At 45.7% G+C, this 16,600-nt stretch overlaps 1 protein-coding gene across 2 annotated transcripts in view; it reads right to left on the bottom strand.

Moving 5' to 3' along the window:
* ABHD5 (abhydrolase domain containing 5, lysophosphatidic acid acyltransferase) overlaps positions 1–16,600 on the bottom strand; it is a 28,754-nt gene that overhangs the window by 1,949 nt on the left and 10,205 nt on the right. Inside the window, exons 3-6 of one of the 2 annotated variants that reach the window (XM_077754299.1) lie at positions 13,788–14,160; positions 5,241–5,395; positions 2,811–2,922; positions 82–268 (exon numbers count right to left, since the gene is read on the bottom strand). In XM_077754299.1, coding sequence (XP_077610425.1) covers positions 82–268; positions 2,811–2,922; positions 5,241–5,395; positions 13,788–14,160 — 827 coding nt within the window. The remainder of the gene's footprint in view (positions 1–81; positions 269–2,810; positions 2,923–5,240; positions 5,396–13,787; positions 14,161–16,600) is intronic. The other variant, XM_077754300.1, reaches the window with a different exon arrangement.

Here is a 16,600-nt window from a genome sequence, read left to right as displayed (position 1 = left end):
GATGGGAGACCTCACCGAAGGCAAACCTGGTGCGGCCAGCCTCACTGACACCGGAACACCCAAACGACGCTGCACACTTACTATCGTCTTCACGTATGAGTGCGGTCGCAGAGACTGGATGCTGGTGCCAGAATTGCCGTCGATGCAGGACCGGGCGCCGTAGATCACCGAAACCGGAATGTCGGGGTGCATTTTACCAATGCGCTGCAGCATTGGCCTTTTCGCCCATCCGTAAGGGATAGTCATGTTTTTGAACGCCGTCTCACCGCTGGAGGAAGAGGAAAACCACACACGCGTGACTTCTGGGGAGAAGCGTGCATCTCACTCCCACTGGCTCTGTCGGGACACCCCTGCTTAGCTCCTCCCTAAGAAAAACCTCAGTTTACATGGAAAATGATTCACTAGAAAGTGTAAGAAACAAACCCCACAGAAGGTACGTGCTTTTGTTAGATAAATAGGATTTTCTCAACTCTAGTTGACTAGAAGTCACCCTCTTCTGAATCAAACATCCAACCCTGGTTCCCTACCATTAAATTATTAAATTCCCTATGGGAGAGTTACAATGTTTTTTCCACTGTAACTAATTTGAAACGGAGAACACAGCTTTTCAACATGGGCACAGCACCAACCCTTTACCTGCAATAGTAAAAAGCCGATACCAAGAAGAAATGCAGAGGAAGTATTCTTCATGTCTGACGGTTTATTTCCTGCACATTCTGACATGTGATGTTTAAAAAATCCTTTCTGGCTAGGGAGAGATGGTGCCTCCTGGAGCCAGCCCATTCTTGGGGACAGCAAAGGATTCAACGGGAACACAGCGGTCATCTGCCGGCTGACAACCCAGTGCCATGTGCCTTCTGTTCTGCCCACACATCCGGGGTGCAACTGTCCTCTGTCTCAATCGTCCCAGGGCCATATGCCAGGCAGTGAGAGCGCACCCCTGCATCTGAGCACCCACGGAAATCAGGCCACGTGCCAGGCAGTGAGAGCACACCCCTGCATCTGAGCGCCCACGGAAATCAGGCCACGTGCCAGGCAGTGAGAGCGCACCCTTGCATCTGAGCACCCACGGAAATCAGGCCATGTGCCAGGCAGTGAGAGTGCACCCCTGCATCTGAGCTCCCACTGAAATTATTCAACTAGCCAATCCTAAACCGTCTGCCGCGCTGCCCTGCCTTTCCTGAAGGAGCCGATGAAAGTTCTGGCCTCAACTATCCCTTCGTTCTGGTCTTCTGCCAGCCGACCCAAATCAGGTGCTTCCCTGTGACCCTTCATGACCTTCAGTGACCCCCTTTCCAGGTCTCGTGAGTACAATGAACTTTGCTTTCTTGAGCCTCTGTGTCTTCTCTTGTGGCTGCACCTGACTGACCATCACACAAAAGAACACAGAACACTTTACAGACTCCCGGGACAGACCCACTGTGTGGTCATTTCTGTCTCCCTGCAGCACCAGGCAAACCTCTGAACTGCTGTTGTGAAGAACTCAAGTTCCACCATAAGACAGACAACAAATGGCACCATACAGGCACACGTGATCATGAAATTTAAGGGAGTAAAGCAGGGACACCAAGCAGGACAGATGACGTCCCTGGGACTGACCACTAAACGCTGTTGTAACAAGTCAGTAAAGTGCACAGTCCTGATCCACCCACTGACGGCCCAGTGGGTCACAAAATCGTCAGTCTCTTCAGGACCCCAAACCTCCCCAGCCTCCCTCACTCCTGGCAGAGAACCTCTAGCCCACTTTATGAGAAGGACCGAGTCCCCAGCGCAATAGCGGGCCCGGCCTCACCCCTTTAACAGAGGAGGTGTGCACGTTCTCTGCCAGAAGTGAGGGAGGCCGTCTCTGCACCCAGCCCCTCAACCTTGGGAAGGCTGGGGTACCGCCTGCAGGTTGTGAAGCGTGGCTCACGGCCCAGCTACACGGGGTCAGCTGACATATTTGTTAACATGCAGCCGCGGCCGCTGAGCCAGTCTTAGAAACAGAGCGAATTCTGGGGGGCCGTGAAGCTCTCCTCTGCCCGCCGTGCGCCTGGCCTGCTCCCTACAGCTCCGGGGCCTTGTCTCCCGGGGCCCTCCTGGCTCGCCACTATCTTTAGGCGGTTCGGTCCGCTGGTGCCTTGTACCCAACACCCGTAAGTCCTATATTTAAAAAAAACTAAGCAACACCTCTATTTGGCCCCCTTGCGCCCACGGCTACCGTGCCCACGCGCTCTCCCTCCCATGTCCCCCCTCTTCTACTCCCTGTCCAAACGCCTGCACAAGCCCCTCCCCGTCTCCCAGGCCTCGCTCACGCCTCACCCGCTGAAGCAGGGCCTCTCCTGCCGGCCCGGGGCCCCCACGTGCGCCGGAGCCATGCTGCAGAGCCCTCCCGGCGCTGGGCGGCCCTACTGCCCTTGGGCGCAGCAAGCCTCTGGGGTCCGCGTACAGAAAACGACTTGTGTCTTTGTGCCGGCAGCCCTTTTTTCTTTTTTAGGGAACATGACATGTCTGCTCAGTTTGGAAATGCTGTTTGATTTGAAATTCTTCTTCATCTCTCACCTGTGACCACCTCCCGCAGGGGCCCAGGACCACAGCCCCCTGGGCCTACCCATGAGCACTCTGGGGGGGGGTGGGCAGCACGCCCTGCTGCCTCAGCTCTCCCCGGAGCCCAGAACGACGCCTGGCAGAGTAGACACTCCGCGAGCCGGGGAGGACCCTAACAGGTGTGCATCGCTCAACTCCTGTAACAGTCTCCCGGACCATTCACAGGCCTTCAGAGAAGCAGCGCGTAAAACCCCAGCACAGGACATCAGAGTCCTGACCCTTACCTGGGCGTCTGCACATTACAGTGGTAGATGTACTCCGTCACAGTGTCATCTTCAAACATCGAGGAGTACTTCCGCTTGAAATCAGGCCTTAAGCGCTGCACTAGACTTAAGCCTATGGAACAGGAAATGAATGTTTTCAATTACAGTTAACGGCCAGACTAATAGAGAAATAGAGAAAGAGTTTGCTTATAGGAGTGTTATATGCAGACCTATCTACATGTATCCAAGCGTCTATTGTAGGTGGAAACGAGCACAGGTCCTCGCAGCTGCTCTCCCCGAGTTCCCTACGGACTAACATGAGGAGTAGAGACTACTGTACGCTGACTTACAGATGTGTCTCAGGGGCTCGAGGTGACGTACGAGCTAATTTTCTATTAAACGTGGCTCAAGCTAACTTATTAATCTTCATTTCTCCCACAATTATAATACATTAACCTCTAAACAAAGTAAATAAACTGGGATATACAAGTCTTTCTGTGGAAAAATAAACGCAGAGTTCCTGCTGGATTTGGGACGCTGCCAACCTTCCGGCTCAGGCCGTCCTCTCCTGAGGTGACGGGTGGGCGCAAGGCCCCCAGAGGAAAAAGGCTGAAGAGCAGAAGCTTCCCTCTGGCCACGATTTTCCCTTCTCAGGCCCCAGGGGCCAGTCAGTGTCCCTTTCTGCTGTCACCGCCCATTATTTGAGTAAGGTCTTCTTCACCGGCCCTCCTTCCTACCTCGGAAAGAACTCTACAGCCCCATGGAGAACTCTGATGATGTGGCTGACACTCTATATGGGACCCCACCCCGACCACGTGCAAGCAAAGGGCAGGCAGAGGGCATGGCAGGAGAGGGCCACCCCTAAGGAACGCTCCCTCCCCAACTGCTATCTCCTAGCTGCTTCTCATACTTTACTCTTCCCACCTCGCTACTCGTGGAACCGCAATCAAGCAGAATCCACCTGTAATTCAGGACTGTACAGACTAAATGAAGTTTTGAACAGTCCATCAAAGGGGGACCAGGCACCTAAGAGGCGTGGCTCTATACTCCTCGGGAGGGGTGAAAGGGTTGGGGGTAGGGGTGGGGGCTGTGTGTCAGAGCACTGAGGGAGTGTCGTGCAGTCGCCGACCCAAACCCTGTGCAGTCCCATGGTTATACCCATCCCGGAGGCGTAGGGCAAAGAGGGGCCAGGCCTGGGAAGAGGGGAGCAGAATCTACTGTCACCTCTGCAGCAGGTATTTCCACACCCTGCCCACCCCCACCCCTCTCTTCTTGCCTTGCTACCAGAAGCTGACTCCCATCCATCAGTTAGGCAGCAACACACCCAGGTAAGTGGGGCCCTCACCCCAGCCCCTGGCAACAAATCATGATTGATCAACTACAGAAATGGACTGCTCTCTGCTGGTGCAAGAAGTAGGCGTGGGCAGGACTAAGGGGAGGCCTACGGAAAGACTTCCGCGGAAAGACACCTCCAACAAAGCAAGACGGAGAGAAGACCATTTTCCATGCTTTCCCTTCCTCCTCAGAGTGCTGCTTTGAGAGACGGGGCCTCCCCCACAGCAGCCCTCAGACCCCGTGAGGGGAACGGTCGGGAGAAACACAGCCGCGGGCCCAAAGCCCAACGTCCACGAGGCCGCTGGCAGAGCAAGTGCTGAAACCAGCCTGCTTGGTAAGGGGACAGTGCAAGGCCCCGTGGCTTCGACCACTTAGGTGTTTAGCTGCTTGCAGCTAACAGCGCTCCTCACCGATACGGGCGGTAAGAGGGGAAGCAGAGGTCCAGACCATCACCATCGGGGACAACGAGGAAAGGAAACTGCCTTGGCTTTGGGGTGGAGATGGAGGCGCTGAGAGTCGAATGAAATTAAATGAGACGCTGAACACTGGTATTTCAAAATAGAACCAGAAACACAAATCAAGAGTCCCCCAAATCTCTGTGGAAAAGGATGATTTTATCTTCTTAACACTCGGACATCACGGGGCAAGAAGGGAATGTGAGCACGTGATCACACCGATTTGCCCCAAGGGCAATCAGGTCAGGCTGAGTGATCTGCCAGCTGGGTGTCACCAACTGGCCAAGGCTCTCTAATGTCACCAACAGGTCAACACGCTGACTTCTCCCCATGCCCTGGGCTAACCTTCTCGGTTCCACTATGTACCTAGATTACTTACAATATGTTACATATGCAAATCTATCTATCTATCTATCTATCTATCTATCTATCTATAAATCTCCTCTTTGAGAAGATCTGGTTTCATTTTCGTTATGAAAGGACTGGTACTTTTTAGAGAAAGAGGAAAAAAGTAATTTAGTAAATTAGTAAATCAGAGGAGGAGAAGAAAAATACTCAGTTTGTTTCTTAGATTCTGATGAACAGCGGCGATCAGTAAATATTCTCCTAGTACCAATGTATGAACGCGTTGCTTTCCTAAGATACAGAGACGAGCACTCACCAAAGGGGCCCGCAATCCTGAGGCCAGCTAATGGGTTAAAGGGAGTCAGTGCTGCTCCCAGGGCCCTGATCCACACTGGAATTGGTCTGTCTTGATCAGCAAGGTCCGGTCGCTCAGGAAAACCCCAAGGCTCCACCAAAATGAGATGATTAACCCTGTTGGAGGAAGAAGAGAAACAATTTCATTTGGCAAACTCAGCCCAGGACTCTAAAGAATGAACATAAAGCAAAGGTAGAATAAGCCACCTTCAAAAGCTTTCATATTAAGGAGAATGGCTGACCAGTTACATCATATTCTTATTACTTTTAGATCTGACAGGACGTGAGAGGCTTATGGCAGGAAGAGGGCTTCCTTTCTCATGTACGTAAACATGGATGGTAATGGGTGTGTGGAAGAGTGCATAACTGTGTGGCTCTTCCCGAGGACAGGGTCTGCTGTCGTTGAGGTGACCCTCGGGCAGACGGTACAGATCACTGATCCCTCAGAAAAGCCCAACGGTTCTGAGTGGCTCAAGGCTGACACTGTAGAAACGACTGAGGATTAAGATTACCCTCAGAAAACAGCTTCAGAAACCAACAACACTTATCTCCTATGAAACAATCATTCTAAAAATTTAAGAGGCATTAGCACTTTAGGTGGGTTCAAAAAGACTTTTAAATAAACTTTCCACAAACACAGATAAGGGGCTAATTAATAATATGGGCGGAAATTTCTCCTAGTTTGGGTTTCTAGTTTGGTAAACACGAGACTACCCATGAGATCGTTGATACACTGATACCAGATTCCGTTCTAACCCTCTCCTAATTTTCTTCTTTAATGACCAAAGAGAGAGAAAATTCTCAGCCCCAGCACATATAAAATCCTTTCTTTTCACTGACAGCTTAACTTGTTCCATCTGACGAAACTTCCTCCTGAAGAGGGAGGACCTGAACTACAGGCACTACCACGTGCCTGCAACACGGTGGCCTATGTCGTAAAGGTCCCAAATAGAGCACAAAGGTCCTCGTGACTCAAATGATATTCAACTATAACCAAAACAGCCAACAAACGCCAGCAAAAACTTCCCAAGGAGAAACTGACAATGATTCTAATGTCCCTTCCCTAAGTCATTATGAAACAAAAAGGTGACGAGGCCAGAACGTGGGCACGGCAGGCTATTGTTGATAACGTAAAATGTTTTATTATTTTTGCCACCACAGATAAGGATGAGTTCATAATGAGTCCTTTGCTGTGACTACATTGTCTCAAGTAGAAAGCTTTAGAGTACAGACCCAGAGCACAGAGCTCCAAGGGCCCCTGAGAATCCTCAGCCCAACCTTTCATCTCACAGACAAGAAGGAAGAGGAGGGCACTGTGTGACCTGCGCCAGGACTAAAGCTAGTTAATGCACAAGCAGGGCTACCCCCCTTTCTTGATTCCAGTAAACTGAACAGTGTCAGCAAGCCACTGAGCAGAAAGTCCTCTCTTCTAAGAACAGGCCGAGCAACCTAAAGATAACATATCAGTAAAGGCAACACTTAACTTGTATCAGCTCTAGGCCAGTCCTCACCCCATACTCTAAATTTTAGAGCACTGGATGTAGGCTGTAGAATGTAGCTACAAATCTTGGGTGGAGATGTGTAATAAGGGAGCTTTCCATATACTTAAGAGTGCCTTCGCTGTTTAAAAGTTTCATGAGACTATTTTCTATTGGTGGAATGAGAAGGGGAACGAAAAGGAGGGTGTTTGCTTTTTTAATGGCAGAGACTAACTGATAATCGACTTCCTCTTAAATTCCTCTTATTACAGCCCACAGTGAGACCTGAGGGCCGGGGAGAGGAAGGCATGCCAGAGGTCTGAGTGGAATTAGTGAGACAGTCACCTCGTTGAAAGCAGCAGAGACTCCCATTAGGAAATAGCTAGTAGTATTCACTATTGACTCGGCTCCTAAAGAGAATCATGAACTCTTTATTAAAACATACTTTACCTTAAAGATGATTAAATTTTGTTATGAATTTATTTGGGGATCCTGCCCTGTCTGTTCTGGGCTCGTACTGATATGCTCACTGAAGAAGAGGGGAGGACAAAGGAAACCATGAGGGAGATCAAGTCTGGTCTATCTCTAGCTAAGGGATTGCTTCATTTCCACCTTAGTTTTGGCTTGTCTGGTTTAATACAGATCTTCAAAATCGCATCCCTAGATAAAAATGCCAGTTTAAGACGCTTTTTTTTTTTTTTTTTTTTTTTGAAGGGAGTAAATCACCCCAACAATTGTTCAGTCTTGGTCTTCAGCCTAGCATGGTGCTTAGCACACAGTAGATGCTCAGTAAACATCTGGAGTATTAGGTTTTTCTAGGTTTCTATTTGGAAAGGAAAGCATATAAGTACATACAAATTTTATAAACTATACTCATCAAGTAAGTACAGCAGTTAGTGCTGTCTGGATGTTTCTGGTTCCCCAGATGACATTAGAACATCATTCTTATTTCTTATATTAATCTTGCAGGTCACTACCCATTAGTGGGTAGTAAAATCCACATAGAGAATCAGAGTCAGTCAGCTGGTCTTTTTAATTGCATAGCTTGGAATAGAAAAATATACGACAAGTGTATCATTCCATGAAGCTTTTATTTCAGACACACATATAATTCTTAGTGAGAGATTATAGTCAAAAAAGTTTGAAAACAATTTTTTAAAAGCTCTGCAACAGTGTCTAAACTAGAGTTACATATCATCTGCCTCCACTACATGTAAAATGCCTCAGAAAATAACTTGCTTATTTTTGGTTATAAGACTTTTAAATGAGCCACTCCATGTGGCTATGGAGTAATAAATATCCAGGAAATGTTATCTTGTTATAGTAGCAAAACTAGGAAGCTACTAGAGAAGACTTTTTCCAGGGAGCATGAGAAGACAGTGGCCAGAACCATGTGAGCAGTGAGCAACTGAGCTTTTCATTTTCAGGAAAGCCTGATCACAGGTAGGCTCACAGTTTATTATAACCTCGCACCAGTCCAAGTTCCCAGGCTATCTTCTCACCAACTCTTCTAGTGCCAAGATTATCTCCTTTGACAGAAGTTATTTGGTTTTAATGTATATCTAAACTATTATAGTAATCTAGACTCAACACTCTGATATCCCATAGAGGGTAGCCTGATGCGATTGTTAGTTCACATCCAGTATTAAGGAATGAGTCTAACAAGATGGCACACAGCAGTCATCTGTCCTATCAGACTTCTTTGTCAAGGAATAGAGACTGATTCAAACTACAGGAAAAACAAAGAACTGGCAGAGCAGGAAGAGGGAACAGCCTATCAGTTTTGAAACACTAAAGAGGCATTCTTCTTCAAATTAGTCATTGGAGTAGGTCTTGAATTTGAAGATGGTGTGCAGATTACAGCCTAAAGGGTGGAGCCATGGTTAATGTCTGCTCCAACAGGATGGGATGGCTGAGTCTGAACGCTACCAACGGTATATTATATAAACCTGCTTTTCACAAGCTTTAAACAGCCATCAGCCAGAAATAATGCAAGAAGAACAATCAGACCTAGAGCCAAAAAGCACAAGGGAATCAACAGGACCTACCTACACAACAAGGAAAGGAACAAGGAAAAGAAGAGGAAGAATTCTAGTCAGTGTACAGGCAAGGCATTCTCAACATGAAGTCAGCCCCAGGGACTTCTGGTTGGCTCCGCACCTCTGGGGGGAGAGTGCAGCAGCTCAGAGAACAACAAACTGAAGACCCCCCAACTTCAGGTCAAGTAGAGGAGCCTTTCTTCTCAAGAGGGACTGGCAGGGAATGCTCAGCCCATCTCTGTACAGGTAGGAGACAGAGCCAGGCAAGGCCACAGTCAGAAGATCTGAAAGTCATTTAGTCAGAAGTAAAAACCTGTTGTAACCTCTTCTAGTCTCTGTGCTAAACACTTCCTAAAATAATAAAAGTTTCTACAGTGGCCTTTTCCTTAGTGTATAACAAGGTATTTATGGTGTCCTGAAAAGTAGGGGCCAGAAGGAAAGGAAAATTAACAAGGAAAAGTGCACAGATGGAAGAAAGGAGATGGCATGTCTGGCTATTACTGCTGGCTTACTCTACGCTCTCCCTGTGCCCACCTTAAGGGGATCAGACACAGCCTGAGGAGGTGGCAGAATGGCAGCCCATGACACCTCACACCACAAGTGGCCCTACTGTTTGTGACACAGCACATGAATCTACAAGTGAAACTAGCATGAATCTACAAGTGAAACTAGGATGGCATCTCTAATACACATCATGTAAGAGAACTGAGATGAATGAAGGTCATATGGGGGATGGAACATGGTAACTGTGCCCCCACTTAAAAGAAATCTACAAACCAGTTTGTAACTTCTCTGCTCATCAGCCACACAGCCTTTCCAGAACAACCCAAGCTGTCCACCTAGCAATTTCTTTCCACACTGCCTAGAACACTCTCCTGCTGCTCCCCTTGAGACTTGACCTCAGCTTACACTGCACTTCTCTAGGGTATCACACTGGGCCAGGTCCTCATCACGAGCTCTCACAGACCTGCCCACTCCCCCTTCACGATCCTCAGCAGCTTCATGCTCCTCAGGTGGGTAAGTTGTGTCTCTTCTCCAGCACATCTCAAGCCTTCTAAACACATACAGTCTCTCAACATTCTTTAGGGGCGCCTGGAGGGCTCAGTCGGTTAAACGTCCGACTTTGGCTCAGGTCTTGATCTCACAGTTCATGAATTTGAGCCCCTTGTTGGGCTCCATTCTGACAGCCCAGAGCCTGGAGCCTGCTTCAGATTCTGTGTCTCCCTCTCTCTCTGCCCCTCCACTGCTCATGCTCATGCTCTTTCTCTCTTTCAAAAATAAACAAAATTAAAAAAATTATATAAAAAAAATTCTGTAAACACAACTAACCTGGTGGAATATGTTAAAGTATTTCATCCATTACCAATATTCCAATGGAACCATCCCACTGCTTTAACACAAAGCATCACGACTGCTGAATGCTCAGTTTCTAGTCAGTATTAAGGACCGGGAAAATATGTGACCACTGCCACAAGTGAGGCCATGAAACAACTTTTATGGACAGAGGCCCTCGGCTGCTCATAGAAGACATGAAGTATCTATGTTGACCTAATGTATCAAAACTCAGAAAAAAATGGATTGGGTTTTACCTGTTCTCTAGCAAAAGAATGCTTCCTAAACAAGTACATGAAACTAGTAAACTAGGCACTATCATTCTTTTCCTCAAACTTCCCTATAAAAATAAAAAAGGAAGAGAAGGATGGGGCTGCCCATATAAGATGAGAACAGAAAGTGGAATGGACTGTTATCTTTGGTTTTTTTCCTACATGCATAGAAACAGAAATTAAAGGAGCTGTTATTTTACTTCAGAAAGAAAAAGAAAGATTATATTTGTTATACTGGAGGAAACAAAGAAAAAGGTAACTCTCTCAAAGTCCATTAGGAGAAAACATAGAGACACAGTGAGTAAAGGAAATTAAGTGAATCTCATCTGATCTCAATTAGACCATTTTTTCCTTCTTCTCAACCCCTCCCTGAAAAATCTTTCTGAAGAGCAAAGATTTATATTTTTTAATGCTTATTTACTTTTGAGAAAGAGAAAGAGAGAGAGAGAGAGAGAACGGGGGAGGACATTTACCTGAAGTGGGCTCTGGGCTGACAGTCATGAGCCGATGCGGGGCTCAAATCATTGGCTCACATCGTGAGACCATGACCTTTGCTCAAAGTCAGATGCTAAATCGACTGAGCCACCAGGGTAGCCCTCCAAGATTTATTTTAATCTCATGACAGCACAATAAAAATGGCACCTGTGGGAAAGGCTATGTGTGTGTAGAAGCAGGAATTATATGAGAAATGTCTGTACCTCCCGCTCAATTTGGTTGTAAACGTAAAACTGCTCTAAAAAAATTGAAATCTTTTCAAAAAGCTGGATCAAGTGAAAGCTGGATAAGAGACATTTTGAGTAGGCAGTTCCATACTCCGTTAATACTGTTAAAAGATAACGGAGGCATATTGAACATTTTAAGAGTTCATTTGAGCAAAACTGTGTGTGTGCCAGTGCTGAACCCAAGTGGGCAGATGTGCTCCGGCAACCGGAAGCGGGCACAGGCTTACACAGAGAAGGTGTTGAAGCAAAGAAAGACATGATCTGATTGGCTGCAGCTTAAAGCCAAGCTGGCTACTTGTGATTGGCTGTTCTTAGGTTTCAATTTCATAACCTTGAGGGCCTTACAGGCTTAGATTTTATTTGCTTATGGAGGCCACTAGAGCATGAGAGCCACCTCAGTCTGATGGCCTCCTTGTTTCATGAATGTAACACTGGGCACCCACTATGTGCCAACCACAGCAGTCTGACCGAATTTCATTCGTGACCTGGGATATCTGAAAATCCAGAGAACCTCACTATTTTGAAATTAACTTGTGTTTGATAATGTAAGTTATACAGGTAAGAATATGGACTTGAGTATCCAACATGGTCCATAGAGTTCTTCTCAAATCCTGGGTTGCAATCACCCAATTTAAACATGCTAATTACTTCAAGCATTCTCTTAGTCGTTCTTGGTCCTGAACCAATACTTTAGTTTTATTTCTAGCATCAGGCACAAGCATTCAAAGCTCATTTTCTAAAATGTAGTCGAGCACAGGGATCACTAGCTTTGTTTTAGATACATGTTGAGCCCACCATGTTATTCAAAGTATGCTGCTATTCTCTTTCCTAGATAGTTTTAAAGTGCTTTTCTCCACTGGGTGTTGTAAGTGAAGAATCACTGCAGTCTACTCCTGAAACCGATATTTCACTGTATGCTAATTAATATTTAAATTTAAAAAATAACTCAAGTACTCATTCTCTTTTGAATCACTGATTTCTTCAGAGTATTTCCTAATTGCAAATGAAAATCTCACCAACTGACTATATAGGCATGAAGGGTCAGGATTCATGGCCAGGGTCTAGCCACCATAGTCCTGTATCATATCGCCAAAGAATAAATACCACAAGATACACGTAATACACCCCTAGATAAGAAACACAGGAAGCCCAACCTCCCCCAACCCCTGCCTCACCAACAAAAAGCCCTGTTATCTTATACCAGGAAAGTATCTGCTTCCTTCTCTTACTTTCCATTGAGAGGACCACACAGTAAGAGATAGTAAACCCCAAAAGCCAACTAGAAAAAGAAAATTTGGATTTTTTTTTGAAAGAGGGGTCTATCATTTGACAAGATTACAACCATCTAGCACACACAGACTACAAACTCTCCAAGATTGGGGGAGGGGGAGTAGGTGTTAATGCTAAAGTTGAGACATAGAATCTGTACAGAAAAAGTTGGCTGTTCAAGGGGAAGGAAGCCTCAGGTACGCAGGGCTGCTGCCCACACTTCAGAGCTTGTGTCAACAGCACGCCTGAAGTCACGTGATAGGGTGGCCTCACAGGTGCATGTGTGCAGTCTGAAACGACCACCATCCTGTGTCTTGTTCACAGACCTCAATGTCAAAGTTGGTTGCAATTTTGGATTTAAAAATTAGTCCAATGGAAAAATACACTGGCAACACAAAAATGTTGATTTTTTGGGTCTCTTTCCGAATGACAAGATAAAAATAAATTAATTTAAAAAATCAGCTTTTCTCCCATTTTCTTAGCACTCAAATGTGACCTTTACTCAGAGATGAAACATAATAGGAAATAGCAAAAGAAAATAAGGTAGAGAAAGAAAGCAGATGCTGCAAAGAATCTGAAGCAAAATTCTCAAGTCATTACTTCAAAATGACTGAAAGAGAAATCTGTAACAATAAAGGTAGGGCACATATAATAAAAACCCTGTCAGATACACTATGCAGATATATTTTCTGTTCTCTACAAGTGAGAAAACTAAAGCTTCCAGGTTGAGGGATTTGCTCTAAGCCAAAAGATAACACTGGCCCCCAGGACTTCTAATTTCTTACCTTTGGGTCCTGTTATGGCTTATTATAACCTGAGAAAGGTTAGGAAAAGCCTGCTCGATCCACAGATCTAATGATAACAATAACAATAAACGATACCACTAAAACAATTCTTTTTTTTAATGTTTTATTTATTTTTGAGACAGAGAGAGAGAGGGGGAAGGAGAAAACATGAGCGAGGGAGGGGCAAAGAGAGGGGGAAACAAAGAATCTCAGGCAGGCTCTGCACTGTCAGTGTGGAGCCCAATGTGGGTCTCAAACTCACAAACCGTGTAATCATGACCTGAGCCGAAATCAAGAGTTGGACACTTAACCAACTGAGTCACCCAGGCCTCCCACCACTAAAACAATTCTCACTATGGTTTAAATTGTAGACACACTAAAAGCTTGGCAAATAGAAAGTCCTTTCCCCAAGGCTCCTGCCAATGTTTAGCACGGGTAACAAGAAAACCCTGACATCATTACTTCAGCCACTAAGTTGGCCACTGGTTGTGCCTATTTGGTCTCCAGGACGGTCTAAGAGAATCTGTCTTGTAAGGCTCAAACAGCAACCACCATCACAGACAGAACGAGAGACCAGCAGCTGGGTGCCTCTCTCCTATCGCCACCACTTACCTTGATGGGTACTTCAGTGAGTAAGCGGCAGCCAAGAACCCACCCAGGTTGTGTCCAAGCAAGATCATTTTGTCCAATCCCAGGGCACATCTCCACTCTTCAATGGATTCCACAAACTGATTCTCCACTTCTTCCGCATCACTGTCAAACCTGGGCCTACTGCTTCGCCCAAAGCCCAGCAGGTCAAAAGCATAGACGGGTCTATTGGTGCAAAGATCTTCATAATTCAGTGCCCAGAGTCCAAGACCTCCTCCAAAACCATGGAGGAGGACAAGTGGAGTCTTATTTGAAACATTATGAGAGAACGTCAGTGTCCATATTTTATTTCCATTAGATATACGAACAGGTTCTTTTTTGTATATGCAGGGGACACCTAATGAAAACATAGAAAAGAAATTCTGCTTAGTTTCTCTCCTGAGAAGAGGAGTATTCTCAAGCAATCAGAAATTAATAATCTTCTAGACTGCCTGGTATCAAGTCACAGGATTTTAGCCTTTATTAGGTCATTCAAAAAAAAAAAAAAGAAAAAAGAAAAGAAAAGAAAAGCCTACATCTTTTGAAGCAAGTAATTCTCATCTAAGTGGGAAGATCCATCTCAGAGAAGACTCAAGTACCTGCCGCCAAGGCCTTTTGGCAGGTTATGTCAGTTCTTTGGACTTGTTTTCGCATTTACCAAATGAGGGTCTTATGCTCCTAGAAATGGAGAGGAACTTAGTGCTCACTGGGCCCATTGTTTGGAGGTCTCTAACTGTGCAGACTATAATAAAAGAATACCTTGAATTTGTCTAACAATAGAGGATAAATCTCTGAAGATTGAAGTCAGACTCTAAAGAAACATTTTTCCCTAAAAAGTGACCGGGAATTTAGGGAAGGACTAACAGTATCTGTATTAAACACATAACTGAAACCGTTAAGTCATTTCAAAGCTTAGTAGAAAAGAGGTGACAGGGTTTGGTACGAAGTCTTGGCATGAGGTGCCAGGTACGGCTCAAGTCCAACAATTTCTCTAGATAATCCAAATAATCACAATTTTGTTGATAACAACTTTTACTCGCCTTCAATGCTGTGGGACTCAGTACTTTAAATCTCCCCCCAAACTGACTCAAGACGAGACCAATTTGAAATCCCTTTATGTTAAATTATAAGCTGAATTACTGACACTTTAGATACACCACTTATCTGCCCATGTTCATCTGCAGTGGACAAGCACTGGAGAGCTGGGAGTTTCTGCCCTTTAACCAAAGAAATAATCTCAGGCTTTGGATCACATAAGTAAGGGGAAGCGCAGCATTCATTCAGAATATTAACAGAGGCCAGGCCTCCCAACGAGGGCAAATGCCACCAGGTTAGAAAAGGAGATGACCCGGCATTAGTAACAAACCAAGCAAACCAAACCTCGTCAGCATTCTGAACACAGAGGTCTGCATATCCCCATGAAAACCAACTGTAGCCTCTGTTAGAGAGCTCTGCCCACTTGCTTCACATCTGATCCTGACCCAGGGGCCAACTCTCATTCCGTTCTGCAAGCCTAGAATCCATCGGCAGAGAATCCGCAGGGAACCAGTAAGCACCCCGGCTGGAAAGTATACCCAGGGATACCAGGACTGCCCTAGCACTACAAGTGTGGGTAAGTTTCAGTGCTCATGAGAAATTTTTAAAAAAGGTTTCCATACCACTAAAATGCAGAATAAAAGAATCCTAAGAAACTAGAACCAGAAGCAACTTTAAGGATCATCCTGCCCCTTCTTTTTATAGGTAACAAAAGGGACACTAACAGTGGCTTATCCAAGACGTGGACACCACCTGCCTGCAGACGTGGGCCTGGCCCCGGTCACCTCGTTCCAGTCCAGTACGTGCTTCACCACACAAGGCTACCTGTTCTCGCACACCTGGAGCATGTTGTCAGGTGTAGTCAGGGACACCTGAGGAGTCCCTGAGATCCTTCCAGGAGATCTGGGAGGTCAAAACTACTTTCATAACAGAACGAATTTTTTCTCTCATTCTTTGATAGGTATACAGCGGAGTTTTCCAGAGATCACACAGATGTGACTATCAATAGTCTTAATGCCACAGCAGACATGACAGTGCAGCTACCTTATATTAGGCCAAACATTAAAGAGATCTGCAAACAATGCTACTTTTCTTGCTACATTTCTGTCTGGAAAGTAGTTACTTTTAGAAAACACGTTATTTATTTTATTCTATAACAGGTTTCTTACTATTATTTTAAAATGAGTAAATTAACATATTACAAATAATTCCATTTTAATTTCTAGTTGGTAAATATTGATACTTATAACTGATAAACAAAGCTCCTTGAGGTTCTAACTAACTTAAGTCCTTAATTAATTTATAATGGGGGGGCACCTAGGAATCTCAGTTGGTTGAGTGTCCAACTTTGGCTCAGGTCATAATCTCACCACTTGTGGATTCGAGCCCCACGCTGGGCTCTGTGTTGACAGCGCAGAGCATGGAGCCTGCTTCTGAGTCTGTATCTCCCTCTCTCTATGCCCCTCCCTTGCTCACGCTGTCTCTCTCTTAAAAATAAACATTAAAAAAAATTTTTTTTAAAAAGAGTATAATAGGGGGGCGCCTGGGTGGCTTAGTTGGTTAAGCATCTGACTTTCGCTTAGGCCGTGATCTCGCGGTTCGTGGGTTCGAGCCCCGCATCGGGCTCTGTGCTGACTGCCAGCTCAGAGCCTGGAGCCTGTTTCAGTCTGTGACTCCCTCTCTCTCTGACCCTCCCCTGCTCACGCTGTCTCTCTCTCTCTCTCTCTCTCTCCTAGAAATTTAAAAAAAAAAAAAAAAAAAGT

The sequence above is a fragment of the Crocuta crocuta genome, unplaced genomic scaffold (genome assembly GCF_008692635.1).
Source record: "Crocuta crocuta isolate KB4526 unplaced genomic scaffold, BGI_CrCroc_1.0 scaffold70, whole genome shotgun sequence".
Classification (NCBI taxonomy): Eukaryota; Metazoa; Chordata; class Mammalia; order Carnivora; family Hyaenidae; genus Crocuta; species Crocuta crocuta.
The sequence above is the reverse complement of the archived record's forward strand: the minus strand, read 5'-3'. Positions and strand labels throughout refer to the sequence as shown.